The following is a 25,101-nucleotide window of genomic DNA, read 5'->3' as shown; positions in this document are numbered from 1 at the left end:
GGGTATTCCTTGTTGTCATCTTGACTATCTCTGGAATGAACCGCAATCCAGAATTGGAAGGCTCACCTGTGATCCTGATCTTGAGGCTGGGAGCTACAAGTTTCTGACCTGAATCTTGTCATGGAGATCTTGAGGCACAGTGGCTATGAATCCCAGGAGACTAAGGCAAGGAGACCTCTGAGTTAAAAGTCAGGCGGGGACAAAACAAGTCCCAGATCCAGGCGTGGTGGTACACACTTTAATCTGGGCCACACCTTCTGCTGGAGACCTACATAAGGACATCAGAAAAAGGAAGATTCACTCTTCTTCGTCCGCTCTCATTTACTTGCCAGCACATCTGTTGGAATCTACTTCCTATTCACAGCTGACCATTGTTGGGGAGTTGGATTACAGATTGTAAGTCATCATAATAAATTCTCTTACTATATAGAGACTATCCATAAGTTCTGTGACTCTAGAGAACCCTGACCAAGAAATACAATGTTCATAGCCTATTTTGTTTTAGCATTGTTTTTTTAATTTTAAGCAATTTTATCTTATTGATTATCACCATCATAATTATTAGTATTTATTTGTGTGTGAGTGTGGGTATAAGATATGTTTGGGAGACAAGTATGTGCCACAGTGCATGTGTGGAAGACAGAAGACAACTTTGTGGAATATTTTTTCTCCTTTTACATTTACATGGTGTCTTAGTCAGGGTTTCTATTCCTGTACAAACATCATGACCAAGAAGCAAGTTGGGGAAGAAAGGGTTTATTCAGCTTACACTTCCACATTGCTGTTCATCACCAAAGGAAGTCAGGAAGCAGGAGCTGATGCAGAGGCCATGGAGGGATGTTACTTACTGGCTTGCTTTCCCTGGCTTGCTCAGCTTGCTTTCTTATAGAACCCAAGTTTACCAGCCCAGGGATGGTACCACCCACAATGGACCCTCCCCATTGATCACTAATTGAGAAAATGCCTTACAGCTGGATCTCACGGAGGCATTCCCTCAGGGGAGGCTCCTTTCTCTGTGATAATTCCATCTTGTGTCAAATTAACACACAAAAGCAGCCATTACAATTGACCCCTTGTCAACTTGACACAGAAACACATCACTACTAAGCCTTAACCCTTACTTTCTTATTCATCTCCAAAATCTAAATAAATTTAAAAGTCCCACAGTCTTTACATGTTAAAATTTCAATCCCTTTAAAATATCCAATATCTCTTAAAATTCAAAGTCTTTTTTTAAATTCAAAAAGTCTCTTAACTGTGTGCTCCACTAAAATACTTACTTCAAGAGGGAAAAATATCAGGGCACAGTCACAATCAAAGGCAAAATCATTTTTTTTTCTGCCATTTTCCCCCAGTGTCACCATGGTGCACATGAATGTCCTGGCAGATGCTCTCAAGAGCATCAACAATGCTGAGAAGAGAGGCAAATGCCAGGTCCTCATCAGGCTGTGTTCCAAAGTCATTGTTCGGTTCCTAACTGTGATGATGAAGCATGGTTAAATTGGTGGTGAATTTGAGATTATTGATGATCACAGAGCTGGGGAAATCATTGTGAACCTCACAGGCATGTTGATCAAGTGTGAAGTGATCAGCCCTAGTTGTGATGTGTAACTCAGAGACCTAGAAAAATGGCAGAACAATCTGCTCCATCATGTCAGTTTGGTTTCACTGTACTGACACCCTCAGAGACCATGAAGAAGCAAGACAAACACATACAGGAGGGAAAAATCCTGGGATTCTTTTTCTAGAGATGTAAAGCATAAATAAAAACCCTCCATGGACTGTGAGAAAAAAGTAAAAGCAAACTCTAACTGTCCAGTGTCTAGGATCCACTCACCATCTTCTGGGCTTCTCCAAGAGCTTGGGTCACTTCTCCAGCTACGCCCTTTGTAGCACACATCTTGTCTTCTAGGCTCCAGCTGCCTGTACTCCAAGTTGCTTCTGTTCTTGGTTGTCATCTCATAGTATTGGCGTCTCCAAAACACTGCTGTCTTCCGCTGTAACTAGGCTTCACCAATGGCCTCTCATAGGTTCTCTTCATGGTGCCAAGCCTCAACTCCTCAACTCCTCAACTCCTTTGCACGACCCCTTCAGTCCTGAGCCATCAATTGTAATTGAAACTGCACCTTCACCAATGGCCTTCCATGCCCTCTCACAGTACTGAGTCTCAGCTGCTCTTCATAACCCCTTCATGCCTTCAAAACCAGGACCACCTGGGTACACATTAACAAGTCCAGCTGCCAATATGAGGTACAACTGTGGCTGCCTCTGGAACACAGCTTCTCTGTGCTCTCAGGAAACACTTCCCAGAAGATTTTACCTCAGAAATGCCAGTCTCTTCTTAATCACTGCTAATTTCTTAGTTCCAGCTAACCAGTATCAGTAGTCCCAGTAATGCAAAGGTTTTGCTTTAGTGGTTCTAGTATCTTGTTAATCACAGCTGATTCTTCAGCACCAGCTAACCAAAACCACAGAATCTTCACAGCGAAAACAGCAATGGCCCTGATAAGAGTCTTTAATTTTCCCTCTGAAATTTCACAAGCCAGGTCTCCATCTTCTGCACTGTTCTCAACACTATCTTCCAAGCTCCTACAGAACATCCCACAGAGCTCTTAACATCCCAATGAATCTTCCAGCTCAAAGCTCCAAAGTCCTTCCATAGTCCTTCCCACAACATGGTCAGGTTGTCACAGAATACCCCACTGTGCTAGTACTAATTTGTCTTAGTCAGGATTTCTATTCCTGAACAAACATTGTGACCAAGAAGCAAGTTGGGGAGGAAAGGGTTTATTCAACTTACACTTCCACATTGCTGTTCATCACCAAAGAAGTCAGGACTGGAACTCAAGCAGGTCAGGAAGCAGGAGTTGATACAGAGGCCATGGAGGGATGTTACTTACTGGCTTGCTTTCCCTGGCTTGCTCAGCTTGCTTTCTTATAGATCCCAGGACTACCAGCCCAAGGATGGCACCACCTACAATGGACCCTTGATCATTAATTGAGAAAATGTCTTACAGCTTGATCTCATGGAGGCATTTCCTCAGGGGAGGCTCCTTTCTCTGTGATAACTCCAGCTTGTGTCAAGTTGACACACAAAACCAGCCAGTACACATGGTATCTTGATTAGTTTGTTGTTGTTGCTGCTGCTGACAGGCTAGGGTCATCTGAGAAGAAAGAACATAAATTGAGAAAACACTTCCATATAAGAGTGGTCCCAGGGACTAGACCACCAACCAAGGAGTGTACAAGGAGGGGTCCAGATACATAGGCAGCAGAGGATGGCCTTGTCTGACATCAATGGGAGGGGAGGCCCTTGGTCCTATGGAGGTTTGATGCCCCAGCGTAGAGGGATGCTGGAGGAGTGGGGTGAGAGATGGTGGGTGGGTGGGGCAGAACCCTTATAGAGGCAAAGGGGAGGGAAGAGAGGGAGGTTGTGAGATGGGGGGGCTAGGAAGTGGGATATCATTTGAGATGTAAATGAATGGAATGATTAATTTTTTTTTTAGAAATGTCCTGTTAGGAAAGCCTGTGGAATGTTTTTTTGATTGATGATTGATGATAGATGTGGGAGGGCCTAGCTCACTATGGCCAGTGCCATTCCTGAACTGGTGGTCCTGGTTTGAATAAGAAAGCCAGCAGAACAAAAAATGTTTAGCCAAGAGGCAGCATTCCTCCATGGCTCTTGCTTTAGTTCCTGCTTCTAGGTTCCTGCCTTGAGTTCTTTCCCTGACTTCTGGCAGTGATGGGGTGTGACCTGAAATTGTTGTGACCTAAAAAGAGTTGTGAGCCCTTTCCTCCTCAAGCTGCTTTGGTCATGTATTTATCTTAGCAATAGGAACCATACCCAAGACACCTGAGTTCTGGGAATTGAACTCAGGCCCTCAGGCTTGCATAGCAAGTGTATTTATCCATTGAGCCATCTCAGTCCCTAGTTTTTTCTTTTTTTTTTTTATTGAATGTTGAAATACTTAGTACATTAAGGAAGTTTGCCCTGTGCTTGAGGTATAGATTGGAAGTATTTTTCCAAATTTGTTTTCTGCTTTTAATTTTATTTTTTATTTTTTAGTGTGTGTGTGTGTGTGTGTGTGTGTAAGGCAGAGCTTCACCCTACAGCCCAGACTGGCCTAGAACTCAATACATAGCCAACACTGTCTTCGAACTTGTGACAACCTTTCTACTTCAGCCTCTTGAATTCTAAGATTACAAGTGTGAGCCACCATGCCTAGCTGCATTTTGAATTTATGAAAGTTTTTGTTTCCATGGAGAAATAGAATCAGTCAAATTTATCAAATTTTGGATTCATGACTTTTGCAATCTATCATTCTTAGACAGCTCTTTCCAAGGTTATAAAATAAAATTTCTTATTTTCTTCTTCTACTATTTTGGTTTGAATCCATCTGGGAATTTTCTAGCCTAGTATGTGAGAAAAGAATCTAACTGACTTTCTTTTTTCTAAGGAAACTGGCTTCTAAGATAACTAACCAGTTATTCCAATATGTTTTGTTTTTATCATTTTGACCTCATTAGCTTGAAATGCCGTGTTTATTCCATACTAGATTTCTAGATACACTTGGGCTTGTCTCTGAGTTTTCTATTTGTTCTGTCTCATGATATCTAAGCATCACAGTTTCTATTTCTACAGCTTAATATCCATTCAGGCTGTGTAGAGACCACCTCTCTCCCAATTGCCTATTTCCAGAATTCTTCTTGCTATTCTGTCTTCTTTTTTATGTGGATTTCAGAACCACTTGCCCAGCTAACACCCCCAAAATCTGTTGTTTTATTTTATGTTTGATTGATTACACTCCAAGCTGATTTAGGCAGGAATGATACCTTTATGATGCTGTGTCTTCCAACCTAAGACCACGATATACTTTTTCGCTGTTGTTCAAGGGTTCTTTGCTGTCCTTTAGTCATGTCCCCCTCCCAAAATGAATTAGCACACATCTTGTTAACTTTACTAGGTAAAATATCTTTTCAACTGCTATTATAAATTATTTATTCTTTCCTTCATATTTCCTGAATGGATTTTGTTTTGGCAACAATTTAAAAATCCCCATTCTGGGTATATTGTCTTAGACTGTGTTGGGAGACATCATATGTAATTTGACTTAGATTTTAGTTCTTGCCTGAGATTGTTAGCAAAGCCCAGATTCCTAGATACAGAGATCCCCTGAGGAGTCTGGCTATAGAAGAGGCCTATCCAAACACCAGAACACCGTGGCAGAAAATGAAAAAGTAAAACTTGTGTTGCTTCAATCCAAGACTCTGTGGATAGATTTACCTTTGGTGTCCAGACAATTAATCACCTTGAGAAAACTGAGGTGGCACTCAGTACTGTACATAAACACACAGCACTATTTTTTTTCTCAAAATGTGGGAGCCAAAAGGATGCCTACTGTCTTCCTCCAAGCAGAACTCTTAAGAAAACCCCTCCAGCTGTTCTATAGCCAGGCCATTATTAGGATTGATAAATGAAGCATTTGAATACACCATTGTTTTGTCATTTTCTAAATTTTATTAAGATGAGAATTTTCATATTAAAGAAGCTCAGCAAAATTCAAATAGAACAAACACAGTAAGACTACACAAAGTCAATCACACTACTGTTCAGGGATAAATACATACATGATAAAAACAATAAACAGCAAAGCAGGTTTCCTGGTTAGTTCTGACAACTTGACACAAGCTAGAGTCAAATGGAAAGAAAAACCTCAGTTGAAAAAAAATGTTTCCATCAGTTTGCTTGTAGGGGCATTTTGTTTGTCAGTTGAACCCAGAGAAGAACCCAGTCCACTGTGGGTGGTGCTCCCCTTGGGCAGGTGGTCTTGGGGTGTATTTGAAAGCAAACAGAACAACCCAGAAGGAGCAAGCCAGTAAGCAGCACTCTCCTATGGCCTCTGCTTCAGTTCCTGCTTTGATGTCCCTCAATGATGGACTGTGGCATGGGCGTGGAGGCCAAATAAACCCTTTCCTCCCCATGTTGGTTTTAGTCAGGCTGTTTATCACAGTAATAGAAAGCAAACAGATTTGAGGATTTACTAAAATTCTGGGAGTAGTTATCTCTGGGGAGGACAGAAGATAGTGCTCAAGGTTTTTACTCAAGTGACTTAGAAAGCAACTAAGTATTATTTTTTTGACCTGTTAATGTACATTGCAACAAATGGAAAATTAATGAAATTTATCCATTCTTTTGTTAACTTGTGACAAAACAGTTATTTCTTTTCAAAGTCACAATGTTTTTGCTTCTACCTACTAAGTGTAGGGATTACAGGTGTGTGCTAGCATTCTTGGCTAACACTAGCCATTTCTTTTCTTTTCCTTTAAAATTTTATTTTTGATTATATGTACATGTGTCTGTGAAGGGCATGTGCACATGGTGCAGATAGCCACAAGTCCAGAACAGGTTGTCAAATCCCTTGAAGCTGAAGTTAGAGGTAGCTGTAAGTCTCCTGAGATGGGTGCTGGGTTCAGAACTCAGGTCCTCTGCAAGAGCAGAAAGTCCTCTTCAGCACCGAGCCACCTCTGCAGTCCAACATAATCCATTTCTAACAACAGCCACCTCTGCTCGATTGTGACTTCTACAAGCCACTACTCCTCCCCACGTCCACTCCTTGGTAAGTGATGTGTCATCAACCAAATTTCTTGTCTTGTACTCCAACGATGATCTGCTCAATTTACCCTACCCATACAATTGTGTTTAAGCCCACTAAGGCAAAACGTGGGGACCAGAACCTGACCCAGTGTATCCAAGTACCTGTTTTATTTAAAAAAAAAAAAAAAAGGCCTGCATTTAGCTGAAAATTCTAGTGCCCAGATCTCAGTTTCCTAAAGCCAGAGACTGAGTCACATGGGTGTCCCTTGCCTTTAAATGTTTATTTTATGTTTATGAGTATTTTTGTCTACAGGCATGTCTACATGGTACACATGTACCATGTATATGCAGTGCCTGTGGAGGCCAGAAGAGGGCACCAGATCCCCTGGAGCTGGATTGTGTTGTGAGCTGCCGTGTTAGTGCTGAGAATGAAACCGAGTCCTTAAGGAGAGCAGCAGTCAGTGCTCTTAACCACTGAGCATCTCTCCAGCTCTTCCCTCTTTCATTATAATGTCTACTGTGACTTTAGGTCAAGGGCTTCAGGATAACTACCCTAGCTACACTGGAGTTATTAGAGGCAGAAAGTCACTCTGACATGTTAGGAGAAATACCCAATAGGAATGTGTTTGCCTTGCTCTGGCAATGCAGAGAAGGGAGCTGTGAGATTTAAGATTGAGCTGGGCTGTGAAGGATGTGGAGCTCTTAGCTACACTGGCAAGGATAGCAGATGCACCAGCACTCTGTAATTGCCTAGTTCAGTTCTTCCTCTAGTGCAAAGCTGTGTCTAGCCATTGTTCAGAGTGGGGTTAGTGCTGCCAGGAGCAGCACTTAACCATCTTGAATGGAGTTTGGCGAATATATGACTGAATTTTTAAATCTCTTTAGTCAGCTATCCCCTAAATACGTCCCCCTATATCTATGAGGGTCCTTGAGTGGAACTGGCTGCCATTTGCCCAAAGGTGCTTGTGATCACACCTTCTCAGACCTCAACTGGGGCTTCATTGGATGGCACATTTAATAAATTATCTGCACTCAAATCCCAGTCTCGGGATCTGCTTTAGGGAAACTGGCCGAGTCACAGTGCCGAGGGGGCCTCTCAAATGTAGGGAAACAGCATCCACAAAGAGCGTGACAGACAGGGAGCTAGAGGGTGAGCTAGAAAGGTAGGAAGGAGAGTCATGAATGCATTCCTAACAAGTGGCTTTAGCCTCTATGGAGGATGGGATTAAAATGGATATTTAAAAAACCCCTTAAGTGGGAGGTGGTGGCATATACTTTTAAGCCCAGCCCTTGGGAGGCAGAAGCAGGTGAATCTTGGAGTTCGAGTACCACATGGTCTACAGAGTAGGTTCCTGGACAGCCAGAACTACACAGAGAAACCATGTCTTGAAAAAAAAAAACCACCCCAAAACCAACCAAACAAAAAAACCAAGCCAAACCACACCAACCATACAATCAAACAAAAAAGCCTTTAAGTGTTTGGTGGTGGGCACGGTCACTGTCTGGGGAGCCAGGGAAAGACCTTCTCCTCATCCCTGGCACTTCTGCCTGAAGCTCATTCTCCAAGCAGTAGCTCTGTACTGCCTCAGCCAACCACCTGCCTTCCTTCTGAGTCTGTAGCTGCCTTCATCACCTGCCAGGCTGAGCTGTTGCTGGGGCTGCAGCTACACTTGCTGGAAGTGGGAGGAGCTCAGGCGCAGTCACACCACACACACTGTTACCAGGCCTGGGGCTGCAGTCTGTCCCCATTGGCTAACAGACGGAATTTTCCTTTCTGCAGCTGTGCCTTGCCACTCATCACTTGCCTGTCTGCTCCCTGGGTGTGGGGCTCCTCAGAGACTTCCTATTCAGGCAGTCATTGGTATTCCTGTCTTGTGGGTTCTTGTCAATGGGGGAATTGGGAAGCATTTGCAAAGGAGGCTGGGAGAAGACCAGGTGTTTCTCCTGCTTGCCTGGATACAGAGATAGGATGTGTTTTTACTGCAGTGTTTCATAAACAGTCTTGTGTCTTGGTTTCATTTTCTTTTGCCTTTTCTTTTTCTTCCCTTCTTTTCCTCCATTCCTTCCTCTCACATGGCTAAGGGCTAAGCATTCAAGATTTAGAGATAAAAAGAATCTTTGCCCTTGGAAAAAAATTCTAGACTAAGGAAGGTGGGAGAGTAGAGAGAACATGACCCACTTATAACAGTGTTGTACGAGTTCAACTAAAGACATTGAAAAATGTCAGGACATAGGGGAGGGAAGCATAGTCAGGAAACATCCCAGCAGTTGATGGTGGATGGACAGCCTTGTTAGGGCTGGTCATACTAGTGAGTGGCTACTAACCGCTAGGGAACCATAGAAGGACTTTGAGATGAATCCTCAGGACAACACCATGAGGTAGGTAGCCCTATTTATACTGAGAGAAGTTCAGAGGGGTTGGATAAATTACCTGAGGTCAGAAGCATGCAAATGATGCACCAAGATTCCAAAACATCTGTATTTACCACAAAAACTGTGGCTGTCCAACTGCACCATGCTTCAAGGCATGAAGAAGGATGATCCAAGCAAAGATGAAGGCCTAGAGATGCACTACAGATTACACAGGGGTAGATGCCCTGGACAGCCATGTTCTGTAACCCACAGAACTTTCTAACCATTCATTATAGCCTATAGGAAAAGCAAGAGTTCGGTGAATGTTCAATTCTTCCTTCTGAAGTTGGGAATTTGGGGCCATTGAGATGGTTTAGAGGGTAAAGTGCTTGCCCGTGAACGTTTGATGACACGAACTTGAGCCCTAGAACAAAATGTAAAGGTGGAAGGAGAGAACTGACCCATGCTACCTCCTATATAGTACACATGGGATAATAAATGATTTTTTTTTAAAGTTTGTCAATTTGAAATTGAAATTTAAATCTCATCTTCTCTGTGACAAGCAGTGTGACCTTAGGGAAATCTCCTGTGAGCCTCCATTTCCTCATTTGCTTAAATGAGAATGAGACTCCTACCTAGTAGAACTGAAACAAGAATTCAGGTTCAGATACAAAATGCTCATCACTATCGATCTGTTCAAGGTGACTTTAGGCTACACAGGTCTGGCTCACGATGGAGAGGCTGGCTGAATCATCAGGCGAGGAAACTTTTAGATAATTGGATGGGGAATGCCTTCTCTCCGCCAAGAAATGAGGGTGCTGGCAGACAGCCTACTGCTAGCCTGCTTCAAATGGACCAGATGCTATTTTGGAGATGAGAAAAGACATTCTTTTGACACCAGCAGTGCAGAAAGAAGAGAAAAAACCAGTAAATAGGAATATGGACTTATTCCCGGTCTGGAATGGGGGGCAGGTAAGCCGATTAGATGTCTTGAATCCTCTGTTATGTCATGCTTACTGGCAGATAAGACACAGGGTGAAGGAGAAGGACAGAAGAGGAAGTGCAGACAGGCTTGTTGGGCAGAATCCTACTCACAAAGACAGCAGTCAAGTGTGAGATCTTGGAATATGACTGTTGCCTCAGATCCCTGAAGCTGGATGTTTTTCAATAAAAGAAATGGGCCATCTGTTCTAAGCTGGCCTAGGTACCAAGGAGCCTTTCTCTGAGGACAGTCATGTAGGTACTCACGTAATGTGGTGCCATGGCTTGACACTGGAGGAAAATTTCTTTTTAATGTACAGATACAGTAAGGAAAGATTTAGAAGTTGTTCATTTTTATTTTGCAACTTACTAGCAGGTTACACATATCCTTATACTGCTCATTTGCAAAAATGATGCCCACCTCATAACTGCTCTTGCCTGGATTAAATGACTAGCAAACACACAGCACTGTCATCATGCTTAGCACATAGATGCTGCTCAGTGAAGGCAGAGTTAGCATGCCGTGCCATGTTGCCAATCATAGGATCTTTCGTTTCCTTTTAGTTCAAACCCTTAAGTTGCCACCAGAGATATCGTAACCATGTTTTCTAATTAAAATATTCACAGACTCTCAGGTTGTTCCAATCTCTTTTTTTTTTCTCAAAAGAAAATATTATGTAGCTATCAGTCCACCGAGTGATGATCCAAGGCTTCGAGTATCGACTGTCTCAAAGTTAGAACGTAGGTTTTGTTAAGTTACTTTCTTTAAAATAATTTCTAAGTTTTTTGTTTTGTTTTTGTTTTGAGACAGGGTCTTATGTATTCTAGGCAGTCCTTGAACTCACTGTGCCATGAAAGATGACATTGAACTTTTGACATTTCGGCTTTATCTTCTGAGTCCTGGGATTATAGACATTTGCCGCCTGGTTTATATGACAGTGGGCTTTTAACCCATGGTTTACACCCGAGAGGCATGCACTCTGCTTTGTGAGCCAAACCCCTAGACTTTCTTTAAAATAATTTCTATCAGGAATATGTTCCTGACATATGCCAGACTTGATATTGGATACTATTTATGTGAAATCTCATTTAATTTTTTAAAAACAGCTTTGCAAATAATAATTAATTCTATAGATAAGGAGTTTTAATAAAGAAATGGTATTATATAAGTGACGGAGGCAAGTAACAAACCCACATGGGTCTGACTCTGAAGCTCTAATTAGCACATAACTGATATTAGCCAAGGAAGCTTAGGAAGCCAAGGACTGTCTGTTTACTCTGTAAACCCAACAGTTCCCCCCTCCTTTTCCTACCACCTGGAAGGTACTTCCATTAAACAGGAACTGTCTCAGCAGTAGAGGGAGGGGGTTGCTTTAGACACAGACCGGATGAGGAAAGCTTAGTCTTGCTTCTGGTGTGGGGCAAATTCTAAGTCGAAGGGCTGCACTTTCACTCATCCTTGAAGCAGTGTGAAGATGCTGCTGGAAAGCAACTGCTGATAAATTCTCTGAGTTTTCCAGGCAGAGGAAACCCACTCTGTGCTGCTCATGTGTGCATGACAGAGATGCTCCTCCATCACCATGGCAACAGCCAACACACCAGCATCTTGCAAGAGGCCAGAGCTGCTCTTTGGGGAGCTGTGGTCTTCACTGGGTGAAAATAAGAGTGGGGTGTGCTAGGGGAGGAGAAAGGGGAGGGAAGGGGTAGGGGAGGGGAGAGAAAGGGGAGGGGGAAAAGACGGGGAAGAGAGGAGGAGGAGAGGGGGAGGAGTATTTCTTCAGCTAGATTTTTTTTGTTTGAATCTAGATGGTTTTATGGCAGGAGGGTTTTCCTGGGATTCCTTGCTATACGAAACCACATATGTCTGCAAGACTCTAGGTGATAAGAGGTGTCAGAGAAGCTTACAATAAGAGTACAGGAAGGCATATGTTATTTCAGCTATTGTTTTCAATAAGCTTATTCATTTGCCAAGCTGCTGATGGATGGCACCTTTCTTAGGGGCTTGTCAGTATATCCTAATGGAGAACCTCATGGGCTTTGCAGTCAGCCAGATCTGCTTTATTTTAGTTCTAAGAGCTAACATTAGCTGGTGTAACTTCTCTGATTCTCAATTGCTTTATCAGCAAAAAATAAATAAATAAATAAATCAAAATAAAAAAATATTAAAAACGTAAAATAAAAAGGAAATTTAACATTTCCCTTGTGGGGAAGAAATGAGATAGCACATGGGCAGTTTCTGGCATGAAGTCAGTATCTAATTATAGTTATCATTAGGTCCCAATAAACAGAGAATTGTCAGGGGGACCATCTCTGACTCCCTTAAAATCAGAATCAACTTGGAACCAAACCCCTTGTTGCCTGTGCTTTTCTCTTGCTCTCTAAGACCTCCTGTTCAGTGTTTGCTCCCCAGGCCCCGCCCTTGTCTGTATTTCCTTGCTCAGCCTGCTGACATCAGGTTTTGTTTGCCTGTGAGGCTCCACCCAGAGAATCTTACATCATCAGACCTTGGGGATCACCTGGCACAGCTTCCTCACCCATATTTTCCACACTAGACAATGGAAGATTGAGAGAGGGAAAAAGGGAGGGAGGAGGAGCAGGGCTTGTTCAAGGTCACCCAGAAGGTAGAAACCTTCAGTAGAAGCGGTTGCTGCATTTATTTTAGCGGGTATGACTAAGCCTGAGAGTCACCGAGAGGAACGACCTTCCACCCCACACTTGCCTGAGTTCTCTTTAGTGTTTAATGCTGGGATAATTATGTGTGGGAAGATTTTTTCCTCCTTTTTTTTTGGTAATTTACTTTTGCTGGCAAGCTCTGTGATCCACTAGAGTGAGAAATATCAATAGCTAACATTTGCACAGCGCTTTACAGCTTATAAAATGCACTCACTCACTCTTAATCTTCTCAGTAGTCTTTCAAGGTAGTTATAATTGTTGTCACACTCTTTCACGGTTGAGGAAACTGAGGCTGAAGGTGGCTTGGGCAAAGATATGAGCTAACATGATTTGAGACTTGACTGCGAGTTTTGTGATTTTTAATTATGGCACATTGGCCCAGCTTATGTGGCCACCTTGATTGGATGCTGGGGCATTAGCTGTCCTCTGCTGACTATTCAGAAGTAGAAAAGAAAGAAATGATGGGACCCATACCAGCAGTGTCAAGAAGGCCCACCTCAGTGGACATGATAGATTCTCGGGAGGTACTTCAAATACCACATAACAGTGTGAAAAGCAACCACGATGTCTCTTCTGGTAGAGCTTTGTCATTTTCAACTATCCTTTTTAAGGTCATGTCATGAGAGGTACCATCCAGGTAGATGCTATCACTTCCTCAGTAGCCTGTGGAGGACTGCAAAGCCAATGAGTTAGTGACAAAGCAGGACAAGGGTGCATGACGTCAGAATCCTAAACATTTCCATTTCCTGTAGAGCAGATGAGTCTGAATGGGCTTCTTGGACCTGAAAAGTGAGCACAAGCTAAAAATGGTGGATCAAGCCAACTTCCATGTTTAGAAACCTGACAACAACATTTTGCTCAGTAGCTAGTGTGTCAGGTCTTCCTTTAAGCTAGGTTTCTGTACTCCTCATCCCTCCTTCCCTTTTTCTTTCATTAACAATGTAATAATAACAATAATTTATATCTGAGAGAGAAGGTCAGAGGACAACACGGGGAGTTGGTTCTCTCCTTCTATCTTCTTGTGGATTCTGGGAACCAAACACAGGTAGTTAGGCTTGCACCTTTACCTGCTGGGCCATCTTGCCCACTAACCTACCTTTCTGTTCTTGAAACAAGGTCTCACTATGTAGACCAGGCTGGCCTTGAACTTGCAGGCACCCTCCTGTCTCTGCTACATGAATTCTGGGATTACAGCTATGAGCCACTACCACTTCTAGCCTAAACTAGGCTTTTGGGTTCTGCCTACCCAAGGCACTCCCACTGCTGGGCAGGCATATACTCAGTTTTTGCCCCTGTGAGCTTTCTCTACTGCACTGTTGCTCAAGGAAAGGGATATGAACAAGGTGATGTATGTATGTATGTATGTATGTATGTATGTATGTATGTATATCTTAGTTAGGGGTTCATTGCTGTGAAGAGACACTATCATCATGGCAACTCTTATAAAGGACATTTAATTGGGGCTTCCTTACAGGTCCAGAGGTTCAGTTCACTATCATTATGGTGGAAAGCATGGCAGAATCCATGAAGGCATGGTGCTGGAAGAGCTGAGAGTTCTACTTCTTGTTCCAAAGGCAGCTAGGAGAAGACTGGCTAGGAGGAGAGTCTCATTGTCCACCCCTACACTTCCTCCAATGAGGCTACACCTCCTAATAGTGCCACTCCTTGGGCCAATCATATTCAAACCAATATATACATAATGATTATTTGATCCACAGTTGCTGGATGATTACCTATGCTTACAAGTCAGTGAGAAGATAAAGATTACACATGAAAGGAATGCAAAGAATCCTGGGCTTTGATTGGAATACACCTCTGAGATTCTGACAGTTGGTTCAATTGGTCACAGAGGGATTAAGAGAGGCAAGAGGGACTCCTCTGCTGATTGCTCTGAGAGAAAAACCCTTTAACAGGAGATGGGTGTGGAAAGCTGGTTGGTTTCAGAGACAGACAGGAACAGGAGTCTCTAATGTTGCCAGGCTTTTATATTTCGAAAAGTTTCCTAAATTCAAACTCAACCATTCCTTCAATTCTAAGTAAAATGTAGTGTACAAGAAAGAATAATGTGGTATTCTGCCTGTTTCTGGAGCCTAGACCCGAGGTAGGGATCAGAGAAAGATAGAACCCAAGTTTAGACTAATGCACAGGATGAAAAGACACATCCTGGCAAGGACCACTGGAATATGGAGAAAATGGCTTAAACACAGGTGACTCACAGCTGTACCCACTGTGATCACATGCAACTGGCTAACAGCCACCTACACACAAGTATGAGAAAACTGTATTGTCTCCATTAAAGCATATTCTTATTAAAACCTACCAGAAGACAATGAGTGACTTAGTAGAATATTTAATAAACATTTCTGATGGGCTTGCGGACCTTTGTTGCTCTAATGGAGGAATCTAAAGCCAAGCAGTTTTCTGAGAATAGTTTGGTGTAGTTGCCACTTCTAACATCTATGTCCGATAACTATTTTACCAGCCTGTGTAGATCACCCTGAAGGAAGCAGAAACAATACCTAGTGTTGAGGTGATTTACAAAAACCAAATTGAATAGGTACAATTACATGAGCACATAGACAAGTGTCCACCTATCTGAGGTGAATATATTCCAAGACCTGCAGTGGATGCCCAAACCACTGGAGGTACAGAACTCTATATGCACCATGATTGGTTCTCCTATACAGATGTGTCAACGGCAAAGCTTAATTTACAAACTCAATATAGCAAGAAATTTATAGTAATAATAAAGTGAGACAATTACAACACTATACTATCACAAAAATCTTGAGAATGTGGTTTCTTCCCCCATACTTTACTATAAATGTTAACAACCTAAGTATATGAGTTTTTTTTCATTTCATATTAAACTGAGAACTTTTATCTTTTCTCTTAAAGGCACTTTATGGGTTGTCTTTCACATTTCTTCTGCTGTCTGCACCACTATTTTTGTGCTTTGAGGATAAGTGGAATCTGGTTCACTTGAGCACAAGCACTGAGATGCAATAGCTGAGGTAATAGTTAACTAAGAGACATAATGGGCTAGTGGTGTCTACAGCATCCATGTGCTGGCAAAGGCGTGATTCATGGCACACAGGTTCCATCACAATACACAGCGGCATGCAATTTCAAATGTTTTCTTTCTGTTTTCTGGAATTTTCTTATTCAGTGTGTGTGTGTATGTGTGTGTGTGTGTTTATGTGTGTGTGTGTGACACACATACATGTATGGTGTATATGTGGAAGCTAGAGGATAAACTTGTGAGAATTGTTTTCTTTTCCACCATGTAAGTCCCAGGGGTTGAACTGGGTTGTGAGACTTAGTAGCGAACACCTTTACCTACTGAGCTACCTCAGTGTCCTCTCTGGAATGTTCTACATAATATTTCTGGATTACAGTTGACATCAGTTAACTAAACTGTGAGAGCAGTTCTATAGAGAATAGCAGAATACTGTACACAAGGGCAATCTCTCTAAGCCTCCCTGAACATTGTAGGGCATATTACATACTATGCAAAAATCCAATGATTAAAATAACATAGACAGCAATAGATGTTCACAATGCTAATACTTCTCAGCTTCCCTGACCAGTCTTTTGCTCTCCCCTCCACATCACGTCTTTTCTCCATATTTTCTTGTCTATGAGAATTTCCTCAGTTCTATAAAATCTCCCATCCCTGAAAATGCTTCTCCCTCTGGCTCCTGTACCATTCACTCCCTGCTCCACTTTCTGGTTACTCACAGACTGTTCTGCTACTGCTAATTATAAGCTGTCTTCTTAAGGCATGAATTTGGGGTTTATTCATACTTGAATCTCCTCTATCATCTAGTCTGTAGCATACAATGCCTTATGTGTTTTAGATACCTAAAACACGTTTTAAATAGGCTGGTTTTTAAAAAAATTATACACATACTACAAGCTCAATATTCAAGGGGAATTCCTTAATAAGATATATTTTTAAAAAACACTAAATCACCTAAAAAGAGAAGTTACACTCTGCTGGCTAGTTGTATGTCAACTTCACACAAACTATAGAGTTGTCTAAAGGAGGGAACTTCAATTGAGAAAATACCTCTATAAGATCTGTCTGTAAGGCATTTTCTTAATTAGTGATTGATGGGGAGGGCCCAGCTCATTGTGGGTGGTGCTATCCCTGAACTGGTGGTCCTATGTTCTATAAGAAAGCAGGCTGAGCAAGCCATGAAGAGCAAGCCAGTAAACAGCATTCTTCCATGGCCTCTCCATCATTTGCTGCCTCCAGGTTCCAGCTTGAGCTCCTGTCCACACTTCCCTTGATGGTGAACTGTGATGTAGAAGCCGAAGCTGAATAAACCCGTTTCTATCCCAAGTTATTTGGCTATGGTGTTTCATCACAGTAATAGCAACCCTAAGACACCTAGAGCCTCTGAAATCCTGCCAATAGAGAAACATGTGTTTGCAAAAGATGTCTTTGATTTTTCTTTAAAAAAATACTTTTAGGAATTTTAGGAAGGAAAGTGTGATTAATTATGTTTATTTTGTTATCGGTGATATAAGTTTTATTCTTTAGTAGGGAAAGAACTAAATTATTTAAGGATAGAGTTCAATTCTCAAACAATTGAATCCTTACTATGTGGAAGGTAATACTCTGGATGTGGTCATCAAATATGACTAAGACACAGTTCTGGACTTGAAAAACTCACATCCTAGTCACTAGAATAATGTTTGCAGGAGATCTGACAAAGTCAGCATATGAAACAGCCCATTCTGGAGGAGCCATGAGTTCACAAACAATCCATTTCTCTGCCTGAATGTTTCCTTTACTTCTCTATGGATACATTCTCAGAAAAAGGAGAGAGAGATAGATTTCTTTTTATTTATGTGTATATATGTGTATGTGTGTGTATGTATGTGGGGGAAATTTAGAGGCCGCCACAGCGGTGGGGCCCCGCAGGTGCTTCCACACTGTGGCGGGTCTCACATTCGGGAGGAACCCTATAGTTCCAGTGGCCTAGAGGCTTTGGCAGCGGCAGGCCCTAATAACACGAGGAAGTCCTTGGTTCCAAAAAGGTTTATTGTCATGGCGGATGATAGATGGATCTAGGCATACCCCCCAAAACTCAGGGCAGTCCTGAGCTATATAGGGAGGGAGAAAGGGGGAGGATTGGGGGAGGATCTGGGGGAGGCATGTTTAATTTGCTCTGCCCTCTGACCTTCATTAGTATGTAAATCCCTAGGGCCTGAGGCCTATAGCCTGGCCTATGTGACTGAACAATGTAATTCTATGGAGACCGTGACTGCTTTTCAGGATCCTGGATTCTGGGGGGGCGCCAAACTCCTGCCGGTTCTCACGCAGAATCCCACATAGAGTCTGCAGAGTCTCGGGGTTCTAGGGTACCTGCTCAACCATGACCCAGGATACCCTTACGTAGTCCCACATCTCCTCCCCTTTACTTTTTTTAAAAAAGGGGGAGTCACTGTGAAAATTTTGGATGAGGAAGTCGAAAGAAAGCACTATGTAGGCCAGATAGGTTAGCACCATTAAGTCACAGGTTAAGGGGAGTTGGGGGGGGTAGGGAAGGCAAGGGATCATCGAATCAATTAAATACATATTGTACAATTTGAGATAATGACATCTGATTAATCTAAATAGACATTATGATTTCTTCACTAACACATCACTTCAGCTATGTGGCTTTGGCAAGAGTTCATCTGTAGTTGGTATCGAGTATCTCTGGGTCTTCAGTCAGATGAGATGACTGGAAGATGGCAGCTTGTCAGGTTTCAGGAGATGGCGCTGTCTCGGCATCAGCTCGTCTCTGGAGTCTGTGGTCTGACGAGATGTAGGCAGCTTGTCTCTGTTGGATCTGTGGGTATAATCACAGGGAAGCAGCATCTCTGGCAGGGAGATGTCTGGAAATCCTGGATATTAAGTATGAAGTCGCTCCTGGAAAGCCAAAGGTGTTTGAGGAAATTGGATGGCTAAAGGAGAAAACATTGTGTTAATAATATCTGGAGTAATCATCCACAGTTTGTCTGTGAAGGAAAATTAGTTGTTAATTAAAAGCTGAAAGGTCGTGGTGATCAGCATGTTGATTTAACCTGTGGAAATAGATTTAGATGACTTTCAAACCTTGAAGAAATTTTAAAAGTTGAAAAAAATGTTGGGAATATATCATGGGTGTTAGAGAGAAAAGGAGACATTTAGACAAAAAGCAAAAAATTTTGGGTTGAAAAGCACAAACACTGTTGTTTTAGGCATTCCTGTTAGGGGAAAAGGCATTAATGGTGGGAAAGCACGAACATTGTTTTGGGTATTCTTGTTAGGGAGAAAAGGTTAATGGCGGATTTAGAAGTAGTGGAGGAGAGGCCTGTTCTGCCATGTGGTGGTTGAGGAGAGAGAGATAGATTTCTTTTTATTTATGTGTATATATGTATGTGTGTGTACGTGTGTTAGTTTGAATGAGAATGGCTCTCATTGGATCATGTTTGAATGCTTAGTCCCCAGTTAGTGGAATTGTTTGGAAAGGACTAGAAGACCTTGTTGGAGGAGGTCTGTCACTGGGCTTTGAGGTTTCCAAAGTTCATGCTAGGCCCAGTCTCTGTCTCTGACTCTCTCTGCCTGTCTGACTATAGATTAAGATGTAAGCTCTCAGTTCCATATTCACCTGCCTGCCACCAGCCATGATTTCTGCCATGATGATAATGGACGAATCCTCTGAAACTAAGCAAGCCTCAATTAAATGCTTTCTTTTATAAGTTCTCTTGGTCATGGTGTCTCTTCACAGCAACAGAACAGTAACCAACACAGTGTATCTGTGTAAATGTTATGATCTGTGTGTGTGGATGCCCTTGGAGGCCAGATGAGGGTGTTATATTCCCTAGAGCTGTGGTTACAGGTGATCATAGGTCACTTGACCTGGGTGTTGGGAACCAAACTTGGCTCCTCTGGAGGAGTAACAAGTGTTCCAAACTACACAGCCATCTCTCCAGTTATGTTAACTTTTACCACATGCCTCAAGACCTATCTTAAACATTACTTCCTGAGAAGCCTTGCCTAAGCCTCAGAGGTGAAGGAATCCTGTGTCTCTGTTGTTCCGAAAATCACCTTATCCAACGGATTTACAGAATTTCTCACATCTCATTGTGGTTGATTGTTCCCATCTCTATATTGATTCCTTGGCTTTTAGTTGTGAGTTTACGTGAGACAAGGGTTGCTTTCTAATTTTATTGGTTATTTATTCATTTTCACAATTGGCTGCAGGCCTCTCTGATGCCATTGGTTCAGAGCTGAGCACGAACTGGGATGTACAAAACAGGAACATCCTGCTAACAATAATGTCAAGACACTCACTGATTCCATTAAGCCTAGTTAATACTACCGAGAACCAATCCAGATAATAATAAGGATTTAGGCACCACTACTGGAATAGCTACAGTGTACCAGATGCTTTACCTACATGTTCTCATTTACTCCAACAGCTTTGTTTTTATTAGCCGTGGAAGAAAAAGGTTCAAAGGAGTAATTTGTCCAAAGTCATGCATCACTCCAGGTGGTCTGCCCAGCAAGTACATCTGCTGTATTTTGTTCCTGTACAATGTAGGGGACTAATATATCTGAAGACAGATCAAAACAAAGGTCTAAAGACCACACAAAATTTAGAGAGTGCACAGAGAAGTTGGTAATCAGATAAACCTTCATGGAGATGGTCAGTTAGAGGACTGGGTCTCTCTACAATATTGAAAGAATAAACCAATGTATGTCAGGGAAGCAAACTGAGGGAGTAGCCTTGGCTTTCTGTCTGAGAGATCCTGAGAAGAGATTTCCAGCCTACTTGTGGCTCTTTCTCTGGTCAGTGAGAGAATTGTGCACTATTAGGTGGGCCACAGAAATTGCCTCCAAATGCCCTCCAGGGCAGTGTGGAGAGGGTCTGCTTAGATTCCTTCCTCCTTACTGTTGTCTGGACTCCCTCTTCTTGGGTCAAGGAAAGGTTTTTTCCACACAGCATGGGTAGGCAGCATTCATTCATTCATTCATTCAGCCAGTCATTCATTGCTGTCTCAGCATACAGGGTGTGAGTTAGCAGCAACAGATTAGTCTATTCCTTCTCATCTGAAAGTTGGGGCCGTTGCCATCTTTCTCCTGAGCTTCAGGAAAAGAGGCGCTTCGTTTTGCTCACTGAATGGTGTCCCTGGGTGTGTGCGCGCGCGTGTACACACGCCAGAGAGTGGAGGAGGGGCTGGTGTAGCTCTCACCTCTCACCTCAGGGTAGGGAAGCTGACACCTCTCTTCTACCTAGATGGCATTAGGAAGGTGTCTTCGCCTGGAACTGGGACACGACTCCACTTTCCTCTTTAAACCATGGAGGTGATGACGGTGGGAGACTCTCGGCTTCCCTTCCCTCCCCACTTCAAGAGCGCTTGGTTACCACACAGTCACGCTCAGGTGGCGGGAGGGCAGACTCTCCCTTCTCTTTGCGCCAGAGCCTGAAGGCGGGGCGCGCGCGAGTAGGCGGGGGCGGAGCAGGCTCTGCAGAGAGGGGCGGAGACAGCAGTAGCCACGCCCTAGGCACCGCCCACTGCTCTCTGGCTTACGGGCTCGCTCCCCAGACCCAGAGCGCCGCGGCTGTCTGCTGGGCTCTCACGGAGACGCGGACCACCTTCGGTCGCCCCGCGCCGTCCTCCCCGCGCCGCTTGGCCCGCCGCCTCGAGCGCCCTCAGCCCCTCAAGCCAGATGATGAACTTCCTGAGGCGCCGGCTGTCGGACAGCAGCTTCATCGCCAACCTGCCCAATGGCTACATGACTGACCTTCAGCGCCCAGAGCCGCAGCAGCCCCCTCCCGCCCCTGGCCCCGGTGCCGCTACGGCGTCGGCGGCCACTTCAGCTGCTTCGCCCGGCCCCGAGCGCAGGCCTCCACCCGCCCAGGCACCCGCGCCGCAGCCCGCGCCGCAGCCCGCGCCGACGCCGTCGGTGGGCAGCAGCTTCTTCAGCTCGCTGTCGCAAGCCGTGAAGCAGACGGCCGCCTCCGCCGGCCTGGTGGACGCGCCCGTGCCTTCGGCTGCTTCCAGGAAGGCCAAGGTGCTGCTGGTGGTCGACGAGCCGCACACCGACTGGTAGGCCCCTGCGAGGTCCGCCGGGGGCAGGGTGTGAAGATGGACCCTCGAGGTCACCCGGGAGAGCACCCGGGATGAGCAGGTGTCCGTGTGTGGGAGGGGCGAGGGCAGGCACCGACCTCCCAGAGACCTGGGTCCTGAGGTAAAGGACTCGGTGGCCTCAGGGCCGGTGGCAGAGCAAGCTACTTCAATAAGCACCCGATGGGGCTTAAAAATAGTGATATGTCGACCACGCTTTAGAGGAAGGCCACACAGCCAAGAATATTTGGGCAGCACATATTGGCCATGACAGTGGTGGTGGGGACACTACAAAGTTGGGTGGGAAGAGAAGGGGGGGATGGATCTGAAAAGAGTTGGGGGGGGGAGGGTGAATATGATCAAAACAGGTTGTACAACATCCTCAAAGAACTAATAAAAAAAACCACGAAAATGAAATACTTCGGGGGGGGGGCAGACTTAACAGTTTAGACACATACAAGCTAAGGTGAAAATGGTCCAAGATGGCCATCAAAATAAAGGACACCGAAAAACCGAAAAAGATTCTAGTCTGCAAGGCCTGGAATGAATTGGGAGTGGATATTAGTATTTAAAGTGGATAGGTGTTTTTTGTTGTTGTTTGTTTTGTTTTTTTAAACCTTGTCATCAAGGTGGGTTAGATCACAGATGTCTCTGAGTGTGATTGACATCTGTTTAAAAATAATGAGATTATTGTGTATATGGAGCAGGGAGGGGATGTATGTTTTTACATGTTTGTTCTCTCTTTCTCTCTTCCTCTCCCTTTTTCTTCCCTTCTCTCCCCCCCCCTCTGTGTGCGCGCGTGCGCGCTCCTGCTCCTGTGTTTGTGTGTAAACGATAGTGGCTTTTCAGCTGAATGATAAAGACCTAAGTAAAAATATTATAGATTGTTAAAGGACACAAATAAAATGATTGGCCTTACTGCAGTAAAGGGGAAACTTCCAGAATGCTTTCCTTTTTCTTTTTAAAGATACATAGGGTATGGGGAAAATTGGGGAAGGTGTTAGGTTGGGTTGAGAAACACATGAAGGAGGTCCACTGAAGACTAATTAAGAGCTTCAGAGTGGTTTCTTTGATGCAGTAGGAAGCTGACTTAAGCAATGGTGGATGGTGGGTTGACTGGTGGGTCTGGAAACATGAAAAGGCCACAAGTCTGAGGTGTTTTTTTTTTCTTTAAGAATGTGAGGAAGAGTTTTTGTTTTGTTTTTCCTAAGGGGATGAGGTTGATTGGTGCCTGCACCTGAGAGTTCTTCCCAAGAGGAAGACACAGGGACCCCAGAGCTGTTTATTTCTCTTTTAGCTGCTTCCCTAATGTGCTTTCTCTGTCATTCCTTCACTGAGAGACTTGTAGAGAGGGAGGGAGGGAGTGCTGGTGAGCTGGTGGAAGTGACTGTCACCTAGAGCTGCAGTCCTCCTGCTGTTACCATGCTGGAATCATTTTCTTTGGGTGGGTTGTGTGGTTGGCCCTTATTTTTCAAGATAGTGGAGCAGAAAAGACCTTTATCAGGAAATAACAAAGGTCATGGGGAGTAACAAGAGGATGATGGGGGAAAGTATGACAGTAGTGCCACTGGCAGTCTCCTGGAAGAATCACTCTCAGTTCAAATCAACAAGTGTTTGTTCAGGAGGAAGGGAAGGGAAGCTAGCTCTATTTAAACACCCATTGTAAGTCAGACTCTCTAGTAAGGACTCTTAATGTGATATTCTATTGGATCTTCACCAGAAAACTGGGACTTAGAACAGGTAAGTGATGAGTTTACAGCTTTCAGCTGTACAAATGGTACAGTAACATCTTAACTTTAGGACTGCTTGGTTTCACTGCTGCCATCCTTCTATATTGTCTCATTATTAGAGTATTACTATGATACATAGTAATAATATTACTATGATACATAGTAATAATACACTTCTTTTAGGGGTTAGACAGTGTTGGGGGCCTTTTGGAAAACTCACACTCATTTGGGTGACACAATAGATACCTGAGACGGTTAACAAAGGAATCTAGAGTTATTAAGACTATTTCAGAAATTAGTGACATTAAGAGTTACTGGTGAACAGTTAAAAAAATGAATCATAAAGAAAAGCCAGGAAATAGGGAGGAATGAGACTAACATTGATATTTCATTTTTCTGTGCAAGCATCTGATTCTTGTGAGCTTTGTCCCAGCCCCACTGAAACTAATTTCTTGGTTCTAATTGCTAGTTAGATACCCACGGATAGGTAGATAAGTGTTTATACGAGTATGGGAAGGCTCACAGTGAATCTATTTAGAAATGAGAGAGTTGAGATTTGAAATTCTCCTTGGATAGGATTATTTTCTAGGAAGAGTGCCTGGTGTAAACCAGAGAATCTGCTTTGCCCTAGAGACTAGATTTCTGATGGAAGTAATAGAATTCACTTTCCTGTGGGCTGACTCTCCACTGCCTTATGGTTTTCTCTGGAGTAATAACATTGATTTATTAAAACTCTTAAGCTGAGTTTGAGTCTGCGACTTGATGGTAGTTCTGTGCTTCTGTGCTTTTGTAAATAATAGCAATTCCAAGAATTTTGTCATCTTCTAACATGTCTAAATTTGTTTAAAACACCTCAGTTAAATATTGATGAGTGGTTTTATTGAAATGTCTCTGAATTAAGGAGCAGGTGGCTGCTTATGACAAACACAGTAGCTTATAAGGGTGCTTTGGGTTTGAAGGCTAATTTAAATAATTTGTCTCATAGTTTAAGTCACCTAACCAGAACTGAATAAACAGGTGTAATATATACCCAATGCCATTTTTATGGTACTTGAATAGGAAGAATGTAGTATCCCAGTAGAACTTAGACATATTGGTCCCATCTGAATTATAGAATGCTAACATAAAGAGGATTTTTAAGAAGCATCTAAATAATTTCAGATTTAAAATAAATCTTAAAATAGGTAGCTCTTCAGATCCATGTTAATATACAGAAGATTCTTTTGAATTTCTTATCTGTGTAGTTGTGGACAGTGTAACATGGAGCCCTGATGTCTGACCTGGTTCATGAGAAAACTGGAGGGTACTTCTTTCTTTTCCTTGAAATTTCAATATAGCCCAAGAACTTTAGATTAATTGTACACTAAAAGTTTATTGAAAAATATGTGTATGCTACTAAAAATTAAATCAAGCATGCATATATATATATATATATATATATATATACATATATATATATATATGCTATTTAAGGTTCATAGCTAAATTTGAAGTGTAATTAATATTTCACTTTAATGATTTTCACACTTTATCATAGAGAAGGTGATCATTTGACACATTCTTGCTTCCTTTATTATATCCTCACTTGTCAAGAGGTAAAATTTTCTACCAGGTTCTCCCTGCTTCCATGCAAGCAAGCAACTGTGACTCCAGTTGTCA

General features: G+C 43.0%; 1 protein-coding gene and 1 long non-coding RNA gene across 2 annotated transcripts in view; one reads left to right on the top strand and one right to left on the bottom strand.

The window, feature by feature from the left end:
- Positions 1-12,566: 12,566 nt before the first annotated feature.
- LOC114609197 lies at positions 12,567-21,069 on the bottom strand. Its single transcript, XR_003709479.1, has 2 exons — positions 20,844-21,069; positions 12,567-13,383 (listed from the first exon to the last, which is right to left on the bottom strand). It is a non-coding gene; the product is annotated as an uncharacterized LOC114609197 (long non-coding RNA).
- Positions 21,070-21,133: 64 nt separating this feature from the next.
- Syn2 (synapsin II) overlaps positions 21,134-25,101 on the top strand; it is a 145,226-nt gene continuing 141,258 nt past the window's right edge. The window contains exon 1 of the mRNA XM_028753467.1: positions 21,134-21,694. Within this exon, the coding sequence (XP_028609300.1) occupies positions 21,315-21,694 (380 nt within the window). The 5' untranslated portion in view covers positions 21,134-21,314. The remainder of the gene's footprint in view (positions 21,695-25,101) is intronic.

Source organism: Grammomys surdaster, unplaced genomic scaffold (assembly GCF_004785775.1).
Source record: "Grammomys surdaster isolate TR1022 unplaced genomic scaffold, NIH_TR_1.0 125950, whole genome shotgun sequence".
Lineage (NCBI taxonomy): Eukaryota > Metazoa > Chordata > Mammalia > Rodentia > Muridae > Grammomys > Grammomys surdaster.
The sequence above is the reverse complement of the archived record's forward strand: the minus strand, read 5'-3'. Positions and strand labels throughout refer to the sequence as shown.